At 42.9% G+C, this 13,702-nt stretch overlaps 1 protein-coding gene across 1 annotated transcript in view; it reads left to right on the top strand.

Annotated features, from left to right (window-relative positions):
* Positions 1 to 13,702, top strand: part of CSMD2 (CUB and Sushi multiple domains 2) — a 290,461-nt gene that overhangs the window by 127,356 nt on the left and 149,403 nt on the right. The window contains exons 7-9 of the mRNA XM_035562044.1: positions 3,382 to 3,459; positions 11,103 to 11,190; positions 12,379 to 12,503. Coding sequence (XP_035417937.1) covers positions 3,382 to 3,459; positions 11,103 to 11,190; positions 12,379 to 12,503 — 291 coding nt within the window. The remainder of the gene's footprint in view (positions 1 to 3,381; positions 3,460 to 11,102; positions 11,191 to 12,378; positions 12,504 to 13,702) is intronic.

Raw genomic sequence — 13,702 nt, 5'->3', positions numbered from 1 at the left:
TTGTAATGGCATCTTTCAAATTTGACAGGACACTGAGTATTCCATTAGATCTATCAGGTAAGTGTGAGCAGCAAAACCCTCCGGAAAACAGAGTAACTTCTGTTCATCCAATTAGCCTGACACAATCCTTTGTAGTACTGTTCCACATTCAAATTTATAAACAATATAGATTTTCATATATTGGATTTTTGAGGGCATAGCTAGGGGAATTGTTCTTATTTATTTTTTTTAAAAAGAAAGCAATATACTGTATTCTGACTTGCTCTAATCTAAATTGAGTCATTTGTAAACTTTGACTTCTTCATTACATCTCCATGTAACAAAATGAAGGATTAAGGAGAGGGAGTATACAGTGAGCTCTTTACCAATTACCATTGAAAGAGACGGAATGCAATGAGGGTAAACACAGTCCGTGCTTCATGGGTACTGTAGTTCAGCCTCCATATTTTAGGATTGATCCCTGGTAGTGACAGTCTGCTTTCTGCTGCTTGTTTTCATTACCGTTGGGTGCTTTTGAGCCAAGTTCTCCATTAGAGTCACAAATCTGGAGTGGGTTTTCTTCTGTGGGCCCGATTCTAAAGGCAGGTCATGGATGTGGTTGAACCTTTTGTCACTAAGTGGGTCCTTTTAAAAATGTGCAGTCGTGTGCAAGGCCCAGATGTGTTGGGGTTGTGAACTTTCCTCCCGATTGCCTTCTGCTGGAGCTGGGGATGTTGGGCAGCTCTGAAATCCATGTGGTTGCTGTAGCTCAGTGGCCAGCGTGCCCGGCGAGATGTGCCGAGAGGCATCGTGGCTACGGTGTCAGCATCAAGGCTGTGGGCGCAGGGATTGAAAACCAGTGGGCTGGTGATGGAAAAGCTTTGCTTGATCTTTAGGGCTCCAAGCCTGCATTACCATGCGGAAATCAACAGAGCAGTGCTTCTGCTGGTGTGACCAGGAGACACAGTTACTGGTAATTGCATGAAGTAACTTCCAATGGGAAGGTGCAGAGAGTAAAAACGAGAATTACTTTCATAAAGCTCCTCACTTACTGATGGTGCTCCGAAGCATTTTACAGAGCAATGAATTAGATACTGCGAAGTCACGAGCCATGCTACGTCCTGTAATAGCTCAAATTTAGCCGTAGATACTTGGGCCTGACAGCGTTTTATTGACTGGGAGGGAATGCTGGCCAGGACTGCGAGCTTCCCTGTGTACTCGCTTGGTACAGAGCCTCGTTACCTGCGGTGTTACGGAGGGCAAGGCAGTGTGTTATCCCCATGGCAGTGGGAGCACCGTGCTGCAGAGGCCGGACAGCTCCAGCCCTCGGCTCAGCACCGCGGGGCCAGGAGCTCGGCGTCCCTGGGGAGAGCAGCCGGGCTGAGTGGGGCCCTGGGGGTGCACACGGGCAGCACCCCATGAGGAATTCCCACCCCGGTTTTGCCGTAGGGTGCACCTGGGTGCTGCCCCGAGCCGGAATGGTGCTGCCTGGGTTTGTCCTGCACAGCAGGCGTGTGTTAGTCCTGTAATCCTGGGGCCTTTTCAGTTCTCATTTGTGCTTTAAAGCTGTCACTGTTCCAGTTGAGGCAGGATCCAGATTTCCCCAGAAATTTTAGATTTCGTAGCCTCATATTCTCTTTTTTAGGCCCTTGACACAGTGAGTTATGTTAAGAACCTTGAGCTCAGACTACAAAGGTCCCAGAATTGTCGTAACGTGACCTGGAGGGATATGTTGCTGTTTGGGACGTTCTGAGACATGCTGCTTTTTTCTTGGAGCGTTTGCAGATGGATTACAGTCAAAATGAAACAGGCATGTCTTAGATTTGCTTTGAAATTGGCATACTGTTAATTATTTTTCCCTCTTTATTTAAAAAAAAAAAAAAGCAATAAACCTCCAACAGATTAAAGATACTAATACTAGACAACATAAGCTTTTCTTCATGAATATTTTTAAAGCTAATTCAGACCTCAGTTTGAAGTTATGCTTTATTTAAAGAGAAGGCAAAAAGCTGTAGCCAAATAATGAACAAAAAGCTCCAAGCTAGCAGAGTAAAGCGCTACCTTAGGTAAGCTTCAAGGAATAATGCTTGACATCTCCGCATCCGAAGCTCCTGCAAACAGATGTTATCAACATTTTTTTAAAGCCAAAAAAAAAAGTATGATTAAAAAAAAAAACTCGTTAGTTATATTGGTAATTTTTCTTGACAACTTTGTCTTCAAAATGTGCTAATTTAGAGATCAAAGTAGGATGAGATAAAGAACAAGAAAAGAACAGTTTGAAGTGAGAGATGGACTGCCTTTCTGCACAGATGATAACTGGCTCATCAGAAAAAGGATAAACTGATACGGGCATCATGCTTTCTGATGGGAAGTTATTCTTTCGCTGCATTAACTTCAAATATGCCAGTAAAAATTCTGCTGCATCTTAGTCAAAAATATCTGTATTTACGCTGCAGGGAGCTATGGTGTCTCTCTACAGGTATCCAGAGGGTTTTGATGGCGTGGGTTTTGTGCAAAACCCTCTGGTGTAGAGAGCCTCGGTAACAGCTGGAGGATAGGAACAAATAGTTGCTCGGTTATGTTGGGAAGCTTCCTATCGCCTAGAAGGATGGGACTCTTGGCAGTGGATGGATTGAAATCTTGCTGCCACCCTTGTGTGTTTTCTCATCTAGATGAGGTTTAAAGCAGGAAGGTCAGGACCTATGATGGAGTAGTCATGAAGATTTTGTAATCAATATGCTTACGGCTATTAACAGTGGGTCTGTAAATCTGTACTACTCCTTGCCAGTAATACGGCTTTAATATGGTCCTTTTTGTTTGACATTTTACTGCCTTTTTATGAATCTAATACTTCTGTAGTTCTCATGTACAATTTTCAGGTTATGGGGTGTCCCTTTTGAGAGCTGTATTCCCACAGAAGTAGAGAATGGCCTTACTGTGCACTGTGTTATAATGTAGTAACTGCATCAGCAAAACCAAGTGGAACTTAACATTTTGCTCTTGAGATCCCTAAAGTCTCTTAGATCTTCCCTCTTGTCCATTTCCCATTTTTAGTACGTTAAGCAAAATGGCATGGTTCCAGAGGGTTGGGGCTTGCTTGCCCAATTTTATATTCAGGTTCAGGGTCAGCTGGGGGTTGGGGCTTGCTTGCCCAATTTTATATTCAAGTTCAGGGTCAGCTGGACTGGGTCAGTTCTGTGAGGACACTGGTCCAGATCTAACAAAGGTAAATGAATAGAGGAACCTCATGGCTTTGAGGGGTTGGGAAAAGTTGGCTATGATGCATGATATCCTGGAGTTTGGGTAGTGTACAACTGTTGCTGTATTCTCATTTTAAATAACCACTAATGCTTAGCTAAATACTGTCCTTGTATTTTTGCTTTGTTTTAAATCTGTCTCTAGTCAAAAAGCAAATGGAGTTGAAGTCCAGAGGGGTGAAGCTAATGCCAAGCAAGGACAATAACCAGAAGACATCAGTGTGTAAGTTTTCTGGCTCCTCCGTATGCTCTCTTTTGTATAATGATCTCCTTGAACATTTCATTTGACTTTCCAATAATCTCTAAAACTTTGTCACTCTTGAAAGTTTTAATGCCTTACCCTCTCTTCCCTTTGCATTACTGCATCACTTCCTTCCAGTGCTCTATTCACAAGCATATACTAACCCCTTAAAGTGGGAACGCAGGGGATTGGTGTGTGTGCATTTAATATATACTGTATGCATCCTGTTTGGTGACAGACTGGGGTTCATTATTTGTCTTCTTTTAGTTTGGAAAGTGTCAAAATGTAAACAATGTTGAAAACCGAATTAATGTTATCGTAAATTTAGGAGAAGGGCTAAGGAACCACAAAAAACAAGTGTTAGAAAATGTACAGAATCAGTAGCAGTCTCTCTGTTTTTCTCTTTGCATTTTATGTAATTATTCGTTCCTGCAGAAAAATCATGCCACTTCAGTGTGCGAAAGCTTATACTACTGACTTCTGTGGTCCCTGTATTAGTTTCTCGCATTCAGTATATCTAGTGTTTGATATCTGTTAGAGGTGTGCTCAGAACGTCGCTTTGTCACTGGTGTGTTTTCCTCCTGCAGTAAGCGAATCCGTTAGGTCATTCATCTTTGCATTAGGTTCCTTCCAAGCGAGACTCGGAGTTTCTTTACACACGTGTCTCTGGGCAGGTGACTGGACTCTAAAGGAGACTCAAGATTGAACAGGAAGGATCTGAATTAACTCCATGTTATGTTTTATAGAGCTTTAAATAGGAGCAAAATGCAGTATTTCTTAAATAGTTTTTCGGGGGGAGCATATAATTGTTCATTTTCTGCATAGTCCATTGCACCCATCAAAGAGGTACTGTTTGGACATTTCACTCGCCTGAACTTCAGATGCAAAATTCAGTTAAGAAAAATGGATGAACTGAATTTAAAACATCACTCACTGTCTGTCTGAAATGAAAATGGCTCACATTTAGGTTCACACGAGTGCTTGTAGTCTCCAGTTATTCAAAGAGAAAGGTCCAACAAGCTAAATAGCAGGATGTAAATTGTCCAACATCTCCAGAGTAGAAAATGCTGGGGCGTGTTTGAAGAAAACAAATTCACTTTTAAGGAAAGCCCTGTATCCAGGATGCTCTCGGTCCTATGAAATATTCTTGCCAAGAAGAATTTAACCTTTTGAGGTATGATAAACAGTTGACTTCACTGAGGGTGAAATTATGTTGGAAAATACCTCAGCCTTTGATTGTGTGGGCACTGGAGCTCCAGAAGATGTGAGGATGTGTTTGGTGTGGGGTTTGTGTGATCTCGGATATTGGGGTTTGTGGGGAAGGGAGTCGTAACCAAGTGATGAGTTTTAGCCTGATTTGGACTCGTTAGTTTACAGTATGTAAGTCTTCTGTGTCAAGAATACATAGGATTCCCATTTTGCCTTCTTGCAAACCCTAGGATGCTTCCCAGTAGCAGTTTAATCAGTTGTTATTGAATGTTACAGTCACTAAACCAAAGGACCCAGAACAGCACTCTAAATAAATTAGTGTATAGAATCACCCATCGTGAAGCTGAATGGTTTGTTTTCTCTGTGGCCAGGTAGCAGCAGTCTGCTCTGCTTCTGGTTTGTGTGTCAGGACCATTGTCAGCACTAGTCCTTCAGGGGTCCTGGGGAGGGTGCTGAGGGGCGAGTAACAGACTGCAACTGAATTTTCCTTTTTAGTGTACCCCGCTCTGTCGCAGTCGTGCCCCACTTCTGAGGATGAAGTTGTAGGAAGCTCTCGGTGCCTCTGCCCGGTCTGTCCTCACCCAGTGGAGAGCAGAGTGCAGCCTTCAAAGCTGCCAGTTCAGCACCCTCTGCAGTGCTCCTCATGTTGTATTTGATAAGGCAAAAGAGAGATAGGAGGGCACCTTAGCCTGAAATCTCTTAAGGTGTATATCACTATATAGTGATAGTACTGTGGCCCAAATTCCTGTTACCAGCAGGGTGTTTGGTGCAACCCTTGTGTCTTTAGATTTGTCCACGTACGCTGCTCTCAGCAATGTCTGGATTGTAAACCCTGATTAACCTCTATCCTGCACAGCCTTCTGCTGTCACACTTCTGTTACAGTAAATTTTCAACCTCAGGAATGCTGATTCTGTAGAAGATGTCTCCAGAAAATGGTTTATTTTCAGAAAATGGAGCCTGAAGTGTTATCTTTTTTTTCCCCTTGCTTTTTTGATTTGCTTGGCTAGCCGTGCCCTCTCTTCTCTGAAACTTTCATGAGCTTGTGAGCTATGCTTCAGTAGTGGTTATACAGGTGGGATAGGCTGATTAAAGGCCTCTGAAGTTTGCTCGTATTGCTATCGTCATTTCATCTGGCTCAAATATCAGAAATTTAGAAATGGCTGTGTCTCTTGGTAAAAGCTAGAGCTATACCATGCTTTGTTTTCAAATCCTTTCCTGCCAGCAATGGTTTCTAGTGGTCTTTGCATCTCTCCTAAAATTCTCCCTTGAAGAATCTGTTGTCACATAAGGCAGCTTGCAGCTACATGCTTAATACCCGATAGGTCTTTCAGAGGATTTCAGTTTTGCTGGATGGATGCTGTGGTTACCTGCCAGATCCTACCTCGCCAGATTAAACTCTGTTTCACATGTCTGAATGGAGACAAAATGTATTCATATTGCAGCTGTTTGTACTCTTTCAGAAAAAGAATATATAAAAAACATGGAATTGGGTGGGGGACGTGCTAATTTTGTTCAGTTGCAGTCAAACGTGTTTATTTGAAATTTAAATCAAGTGCTTCATACTGTTCACCATCCCTAAAATTAATTGGGCATCTTGCTTTAATCAGTTTTAGAGGAAAAATAATACAGCTCTGCAGAATAAGCTATAAGAAACACATTTTAAAATTTGAGATTGCATTTAGGGGATTACTTTTTTCTGATATTAACCAAGACACTTTCTGCATTTGCAGTTATACTAAAGCAGCGAGAAAGTCAGTATATTGCATGCAATATGTAAATGTGTATATTCCATGCTCACACTGTGTGAAAAACATGGTACTTTGCTTTTATAAAACAGCATCAGAGTTGTTTTTCTGACATTTGAATGAGGCACACCTGAAAACACTGCTGGACATTACTGAAAGGGATTGAATGAAGTAGTGCAAGCTCTGTGTATCTTCACATTTGTCAGAATCTATTTTAAATTTGCAAATGCAAAGTCATTTTGGAGGTGTTGATCAATTTTAGTCTCAGCCAAGTGTATGGAAGCTGCTGGATTGAGCATTGCAGTAAGCCTGCTTTCTGCAGCACGTGTCAAGGAATGAATGTTTGCATGTGGGTCCCTGTTGCACTGCCACGGTACAAAGTGAGCATGGAGCAAAGAGGAGCAGGCTGTGGGCTTCTGGCTGTAGGCAGCACAGCTTCCAAACAAGCCAGGTTGCGTTGAAGTAGGGCGTGCTGCAAACAGTCTTTGAAATTTGACCAGAAGGTTGTATGGAGTAACTGTAAGCCTTAGAGTGATCATGAAAATTAACTTAACCATTTTAAAACAACTGATAGCTGCTAAAGTCCTCCTTTGTCCCCCTCATGCCAGGAGAAGAGCTCACTTTTATCACTGTATTTTTCATGCTGAGAAATATAAAGGTTTTGTTAGGAAAAAGAAAAAGGCACAACATTTTAGATCCTGTTTTATCTTGTAACTCATATTTAACACTCCTAAATTCAATAAAAATTGTCCCTTGGGAGTCTATCAGTGAACTATATTAACATGGAGAAATACAGAGAGCTAAAGAAGGTTCCTAGTTCTTTTAACAGATGGAGTAAATTACCGTTGCAAACAAAGCAATCATAACTGGCTGTTACTGAATGCATGATGAGAAGGAAGTTGTTGGAAAAAAAAAAATAGGAGAGTGAAGGGGGAGGAAAACAAGTTCCATGGTTTGGGAGAAAGAATCCTTGAGCTTGTAATGTAGAACTGGAACACTTCATCACAGTTTTTAAGATCTATTGTTTTCCTTGTAACCTTGAAGAATTCATTTGGAGTGCTACAGCCCTGGCATAAATCAGTCAAACCTTTAGGAAGATGAACACAGTACTGACAACAAGTTCTCAGCATAACAAATATGGTTTATGAACTTTGGTTTAGTTGTGTTCATGTGTGTATGTTTAAAGCAAAAGATAGAACAGAAGTTTCTGTAAGTGGCCATCTAATCCATCCTCTCCTTTTCTTTCACTCTTAAAGTTGACAAAATAAAATGTCCACACTATCATGATACGAAGATACCTCTCCTTGCTCTGTTTGTATCTAATCTGCTCACTGGTCTATTTACATGTGTTATATAGATACTAATGAAAGAAGTATTTTAGTCTTCAGAAGTATGATTGATAATTGACAACCTGCTCTCTGGTGCCTGTGGGTTCTGCTGGTCATCTGTAGCCTTGCCTCTTCTCAAAGCTTTGAATCAGTCTTCTAGGTTCGCTCTCGTCTGATATGAGATGTAATAAATGGATGTGACACCAGCTCAGAGTAACCAACACGGGTGTAAATGATGTCTGGATAGTGTTTTGACTGTGGGAGAAAGCATTTGATGTGGAAAGGCAATCTGGTAATCTGCTCGGCAGGGAAGGGCATGCGAGTGTTTCAATGCAGACATACGTAGAAGCTGTGTTTGTAAATATGTACATTAGAGGCATATCTCCTTGTTTAGTGTATTTTTACTTTGGAGAAGGTATAGAAGTACAGTGAGAAATCTTAGTATTTCTCCTACATACCCTGTAGACTTGTGACATACAACCCTAGTTTGTATATTCTATCTTAAATGTTAATTTTACTTTCCTTGGAGATACCTGTATGTGCAGTCAGGATATTTGCGTAGGTAGGTGGAGATTTAAGGAAGCCAAAGGAAGACAGTGTCACCTTGCTCTTTGCTCAGCTGACCTTTGGTTTCTCAGAAGCAAAGCATCATTTCGAGCCCTAGCAGAAGGGCCATGGGGAGGTGGTGATTTCATCTGCAGAAGGACCACTGCTGTCTCTGAAGAGACCATATCCCTCCCACGACTTCAGGGAGAGTCTTCTCGTTGCTGTTGGTTCTATGCAGCGGTTCTGCAGTGAAACAACCAAAAATGTTGTGCTAGAATACCGGGGGCTGTTTTATTCTGACCTTATTTCCTTGCTCTGACTGAGGCTATTCACTGCTCACTGCTGAAGCCTCTGTGCATTTTCATTCTCTAAATTCCCATTTGCTTCGTGTATCATTAGAGCAGAACTGTTAAGGCACGTCCCACGCCTTGGGAGGTACATAGCAGAGGAGTATTTAGCTCCATAGATTACACTCAACAGCTTGATCAAAACTACAGGCAATGGCCCCAAACGGGTGCTAAGACAGAGCTCAGAGCTGGACCAACTTTTCTGTGCCAGAATTTTGGCTAACATTGCAACATACGCCTGTAGCTCCTGCAATGTTGTGACAGTGGCTGGGTCTTTACAGCCACTTGTATAGTTTGTAAACACACGTGAGATCTCCAGGACCTAAGGCAGACTGGCCAAGTTAGCAAAAAGTTAACAGCAAATTAAAAACTGTTCAATTTTCTCATGTATCTAAGCATGAAATTTAGCAGGGAAGAAGGGAGAGTAGATCAAACTGAAATAATGTGTTTCAGTGAAACAAACCCACTGAATTATCCTGCAGCCCTGATGGCTGCTGGAGATACCTCCTCATGGAGCAGGGTTTTGCCACGGTTGCTTTGGTTATCGGGGCATTGGTAAAAGAGCAGAGAAGGATCCCTGCTCTGAGGAGGGCTCCCTTCCTTCTGACTCGTGTACATTCAGAATCGTCAGAATCCGTGAAAGGTGGCAGCAAAGCTTTGTAGCTGCAAAACGCAGCCATCAAAAGATAGCTGCCGTGTGCTGCTGTAATGCTTCTGTCTCGCTAGCGTGTCTGCTTGTCCACGTGATGGAGCTTAACGTGAGGTTATGAATATGCAAAAGAGAAAACAGTCTATCAGGGGACTGGTTTCCCATAAAGCCGCGTCTCTTTTCCTCTTTTGCCCCCAAATTCACGGAGGAGCCCACAGAGCAGCAAGCAGCAGGCCAGGACACCGGGCAGCGTGCAGCGGCCGTGCCAGAGCCGGGCTGGGCAGCCCCTGCCCCGTGTCCCTGGTCCCGAGCACGTGGGACTTGGTGCGGGGAAGGAAGGTGGCAGCAGCGCAGGCAGGAAGGGCTGGGACAGGGGAAGCACCTCGAGCAGAGCAGCAGGTTACGAGCTGAAATGTTTTCAGTGCAGGCAGCCAGCACTTGGGTGGAGATGCTCAAATGAAAGCCCCGTACCAGCAGGAGCAGAGTGATCCTTCCATCCCTTTAGAAACAGGGTTCGATCTTCCAGCTGTAGTGCCTGACTTACACGAGGTGTAATTACTCTGAGAATAATTACTACATTCGATGGTCTTGCCTTTCTGTGTGTCCATGCTGTGCAGCCTGTGTTTGTGCAGACGCTCCACGTGCTTTTCTCCCCATGTAAATATTTACATGCACCACCCTCCGTGTCTTCCCCCGTGCTCAGTGCTGTGCAGACCTCTCATTGTGGAGCTGACATGTCCAGCGTGAGAACTGTGCTGTTATCACCCCACCATCATCCCATTTGGCAGTGGGCTTGGGCACTGTGCTAACGCAGTACCTTCTGCGGTGTAGCTGAGTTTTCTCCTTTGACCTGGTGGTAGGCGGAGGTAGAATGGGAACGTGCTCGCTTAGGATTCATGCTCCACTGCTTCAGTCTTGCTGACGTGTTGCATTTTCCTTGAGTCCTTCCCTCAATGATACGAGAAAGCTGAATCACATCAACTTCTACATCTCTGCGACGAAGTTACCCCTTTGTCCCATATTATTATGCGTTTCTGTAGTTGCTGGAATTCCAAACTGAAATCCGCATATTGCTAGATCTCATTTCATGCTTTCAGGAGCCACCCTGGCTAAATCCATTCCTAGGTAGTGCTTCTTTGTGCTGTGTGACAGGCTGGAGGGGGAAGGTGGACGTGGGGAGATAGAGAATCAGGTTTGCAGATGTTTATTCAGTGCTGATCACCACTCGAGAGGTTTCCTATTTGTTGGTAGTTACGTTAAGGTTGCTCCATAAAGTTTTTCATATTCAAACTAAATTACTTGCTTTAAAATGCTAGACTTACATTTCCCTCTCCTCTCTCTCTTTTGTTCTGTGCTTGCTTTTTTCCCTGGTATCATACACCTACCTTCTCATCGAGTTGTTTCTTTCTCTGGCAGCGCTCAGATGGGTTTGGAGGGTGGTAGACAGTCACCTTGTCGTGTCACAGGTGGCCGTTTTAATCACAGGCTTCGGAAATGGGCTGTTTAATTGGTGCAATTTTGCAGAACGAAAAATCTCTCTTCAGAGGTACTTCTATAGCAGAACAGGGGGAAAACTGTGTTCCTAGCTGGCACTTCCTAGAAAACACTTTGGTGTCTAAACTGAGCTGAAATGATTCCAGTTATACTTGTTTCCAAAGCTGTTTTTTCCAAGCAAAATGGAATACATTCAGGTTTTCAAGCTACCAATTGCCATTTTTCTCTCCACATCCACCAAGACAGTTGATGAAAGAATGTTTCTTTTGCTATTCTGTCTCTGTATGTGCTGTTTTTGCTTTGTAGTAACTCAGGTTGGTGTGTCCCAGGGACATAATATGTGTCCAGACCCTGGGATTCCAGAGAGAGGCAAAAGAATAGGCAACGATTTTAGGTAAGAACCTTTTATGTTTGTGTTTCTGCATGCTGCAAAGCTATTGTTTATAACCATCATGTGTGCTCCTTGACGTTATGTAGTCTGTTTTTAGAGACCATCTGCACACATCTAAATGTGCTCTGTCTGAAAGCTTGCTGAGCCTAGTGATGTAGAAGAACAAGTGTGTATAGAAGTGCACGTGTGTGTGAGAGACCGTGTCCTGGATGATGATCTGTAATGAGTTCTTTGGGAATATTTCTCCTTTCACAAAATGGGCATCTGGCCAGGCTTGTATAATCCGTGTTTGTTGTCAGTCCCATTTGGAGTGAAGTGCAGAAAGAGCTGTCTTAAACAGCAACAGCATTGCTTCTAACGTTAGCTTAAGTCACAGCATGCCCCTGCCCCCAGTGAATTTCAGGTGTCTTCCCAAAGCACTGGTACAGTTCCTTGTCAATAAGTAAATGTGGTGCTGGATAATTGTTTTCTTATAGAGTTTAAAACAATGCTGTTATTCCCTTGTACTTGCTAGCGTTCATTTAAAGAGTGTAGGAATGAATCAGCCTGCTGTTAGCAATGGGGAATCAATATTTAATCTTATTTTGCTGTCGATAGCTGTTTTGTTCACTAAAAATGTCTTTCAATTTAACCTGAGTCTATCCAATTCTCCTGAAGTCCAGAAAATGTATTGGAGGAGGGGGAGTGAGGGTGGAGGAAAGGCAATTCCCAACAGAGTCCCTGAATGCCATAGGATAAATTCTCAGCTGCTGTAAGCCGGCATTGTGTCACTTCAGTGAATAAGATAGGACTGGCTTTAACCAGCAAAGGATCTGAGTCCAAAGTGATAGAATATAGAAGAAATCTTTCAGTAGTAGATAAAGTTTTTTTTTTTCTTTAGAAGAATGCTGAGTATGTCATCTCCTGGGACAGAGTCTGTGCTCCCGAACTGAAAAAAATTCCCCCTGAAGTTGCATTGAAAGACTCGAATCTGTTCGGGGACTGTTACCACCTCAGGCAAACAGTGCCCAGCATAAGCAAATGAATGAGGCAAAGCCTGCCCCTCATTCATTTCTGCTGTTGCCTAGAGGGCCAGTGAACTCCGTCTGTTCACAATTTGGAGAATCACTGGGATAATAAAAAAGCAAGTGACAAACACGTTGCTGCAGAAGCCTCTCAGTTGCTAACTTCACTTTCTGTTCTGTCTGCTAGGTTGGGCTCCAGCATCCAGTTCACCTGTAACGAGGGCTATGATTTACAAGGGTCCAAAAGCATCACGTGTAAGAGAGTGAGCGACATGATTGTTGCATGGAGTGACCACAGGCCAGTGTGCAGAGGTGAGAAGAGGAACATTTTTTTATCGAGTTGGTAGAACTAATGAGAAAATCCATCTCCTTTATGTCCCATTCATGCATTACTCATTCTGTCCTCAAGTTTGTCTGCACTTGGTTGCTGCCTGTTGCCTTTGTCTTTCGATAAATGCTGTTCCAAGGAGCAGAGCACTCTAAGTGGATATTTCCAGGCTTGCAACTCCCACCTGCCCTGTGGAAGACCATCTCTGGTTCCTCTCAGAGGCACCTTGCTACAGCCCCTTTGTTCTTTTGCTTCTTTTTGGTTCGGTCTTTCCTTCTCTTTAAAAGTCAAATATATTGTTAGGCAGTCCTAGAACAGGTTCAAGCCTCTTACTGAGTGTCGGATGTTTATAAGCTGTATTAAGTTGGTTCTCTTGATCTCAGCTGGGTCTTATCCTCAGCCTGCTGTGTGGCCCATGACGCAGATCTGTTTTCAGCACCCTCACTCAGGCAACAGGTGCAGTTAGAAGAGCAACCTCGCAATGCTCTCAGTCTGTTGGAAAAATTCAGCTCGTTGCTGCTATTTCTTCTGTGCTGCACTGGGTTCGTTTGTTTTCTTGGAAATGGGAGTTTGGTCTTGCTCGTTCATGCTCAAAAGTCAATAGGATCTTTATTCTTTTCTAATGGGGATTCTTGTTTTCTGGGTAAGCAGAGTAACACGGCTTCAAATTTTCAATCTTTTCAGCTCATGCCTGAGAAAGAAACCTTCACTTGATTCTCATGCAACTTTTTGATAGCAGAAATTCAGGTTTTAAGACAAACACCTGTTCCTGTACACAATAAAACTAATAAAACTATTAACTGTGGAGCTTCGTAAGCTACTAGCTCTGCAGCTGATGGATTATATGTGTCCTTCATACCTGTGTACTATGTCCACACCTCTCAGCAATGCTTTGTCCCTTTTTGTTCTCCACTCCAGATATTTCTTTTTAAGGGATAAGGAGGAGAGGGGGGACGAGGTGAAAGTTTGGAAGCTAGCAGCAGCTTGATTATCTTGTGGCCCAGCCATGAGATATCAGCAAATGGAATTTTCTTTCAGCGTAAAAACGAAAACTAATGTCCATTTTGCCCTTGGCCATTTTGTTTTCTTTCTCTCTATCCTCTCTCTCTATAAAAAGTGGCATGCATAATTGTGCTATTTGTAATGCTAATAATGAACAACTTGTAATATTTTTAATTAAATC

Source organism: Cygnus atratus, chromosome 23 (assembly GCF_013377495.2).
Source record: "Cygnus atratus isolate AKBS03 ecotype Queensland, Australia chromosome 23, CAtr_DNAZoo_HiC_assembly, whole genome shotgun sequence".
NCBI classification, from domain to species: Eukaryota; Metazoa; Chordata; class Aves; order Anseriformes; family Anatidae; genus Cygnus; species Cygnus atratus.
The sequence above is the reverse complement of the archived record's forward strand: the minus strand, read 5'-3'. Positions and strand labels throughout refer to the sequence as shown.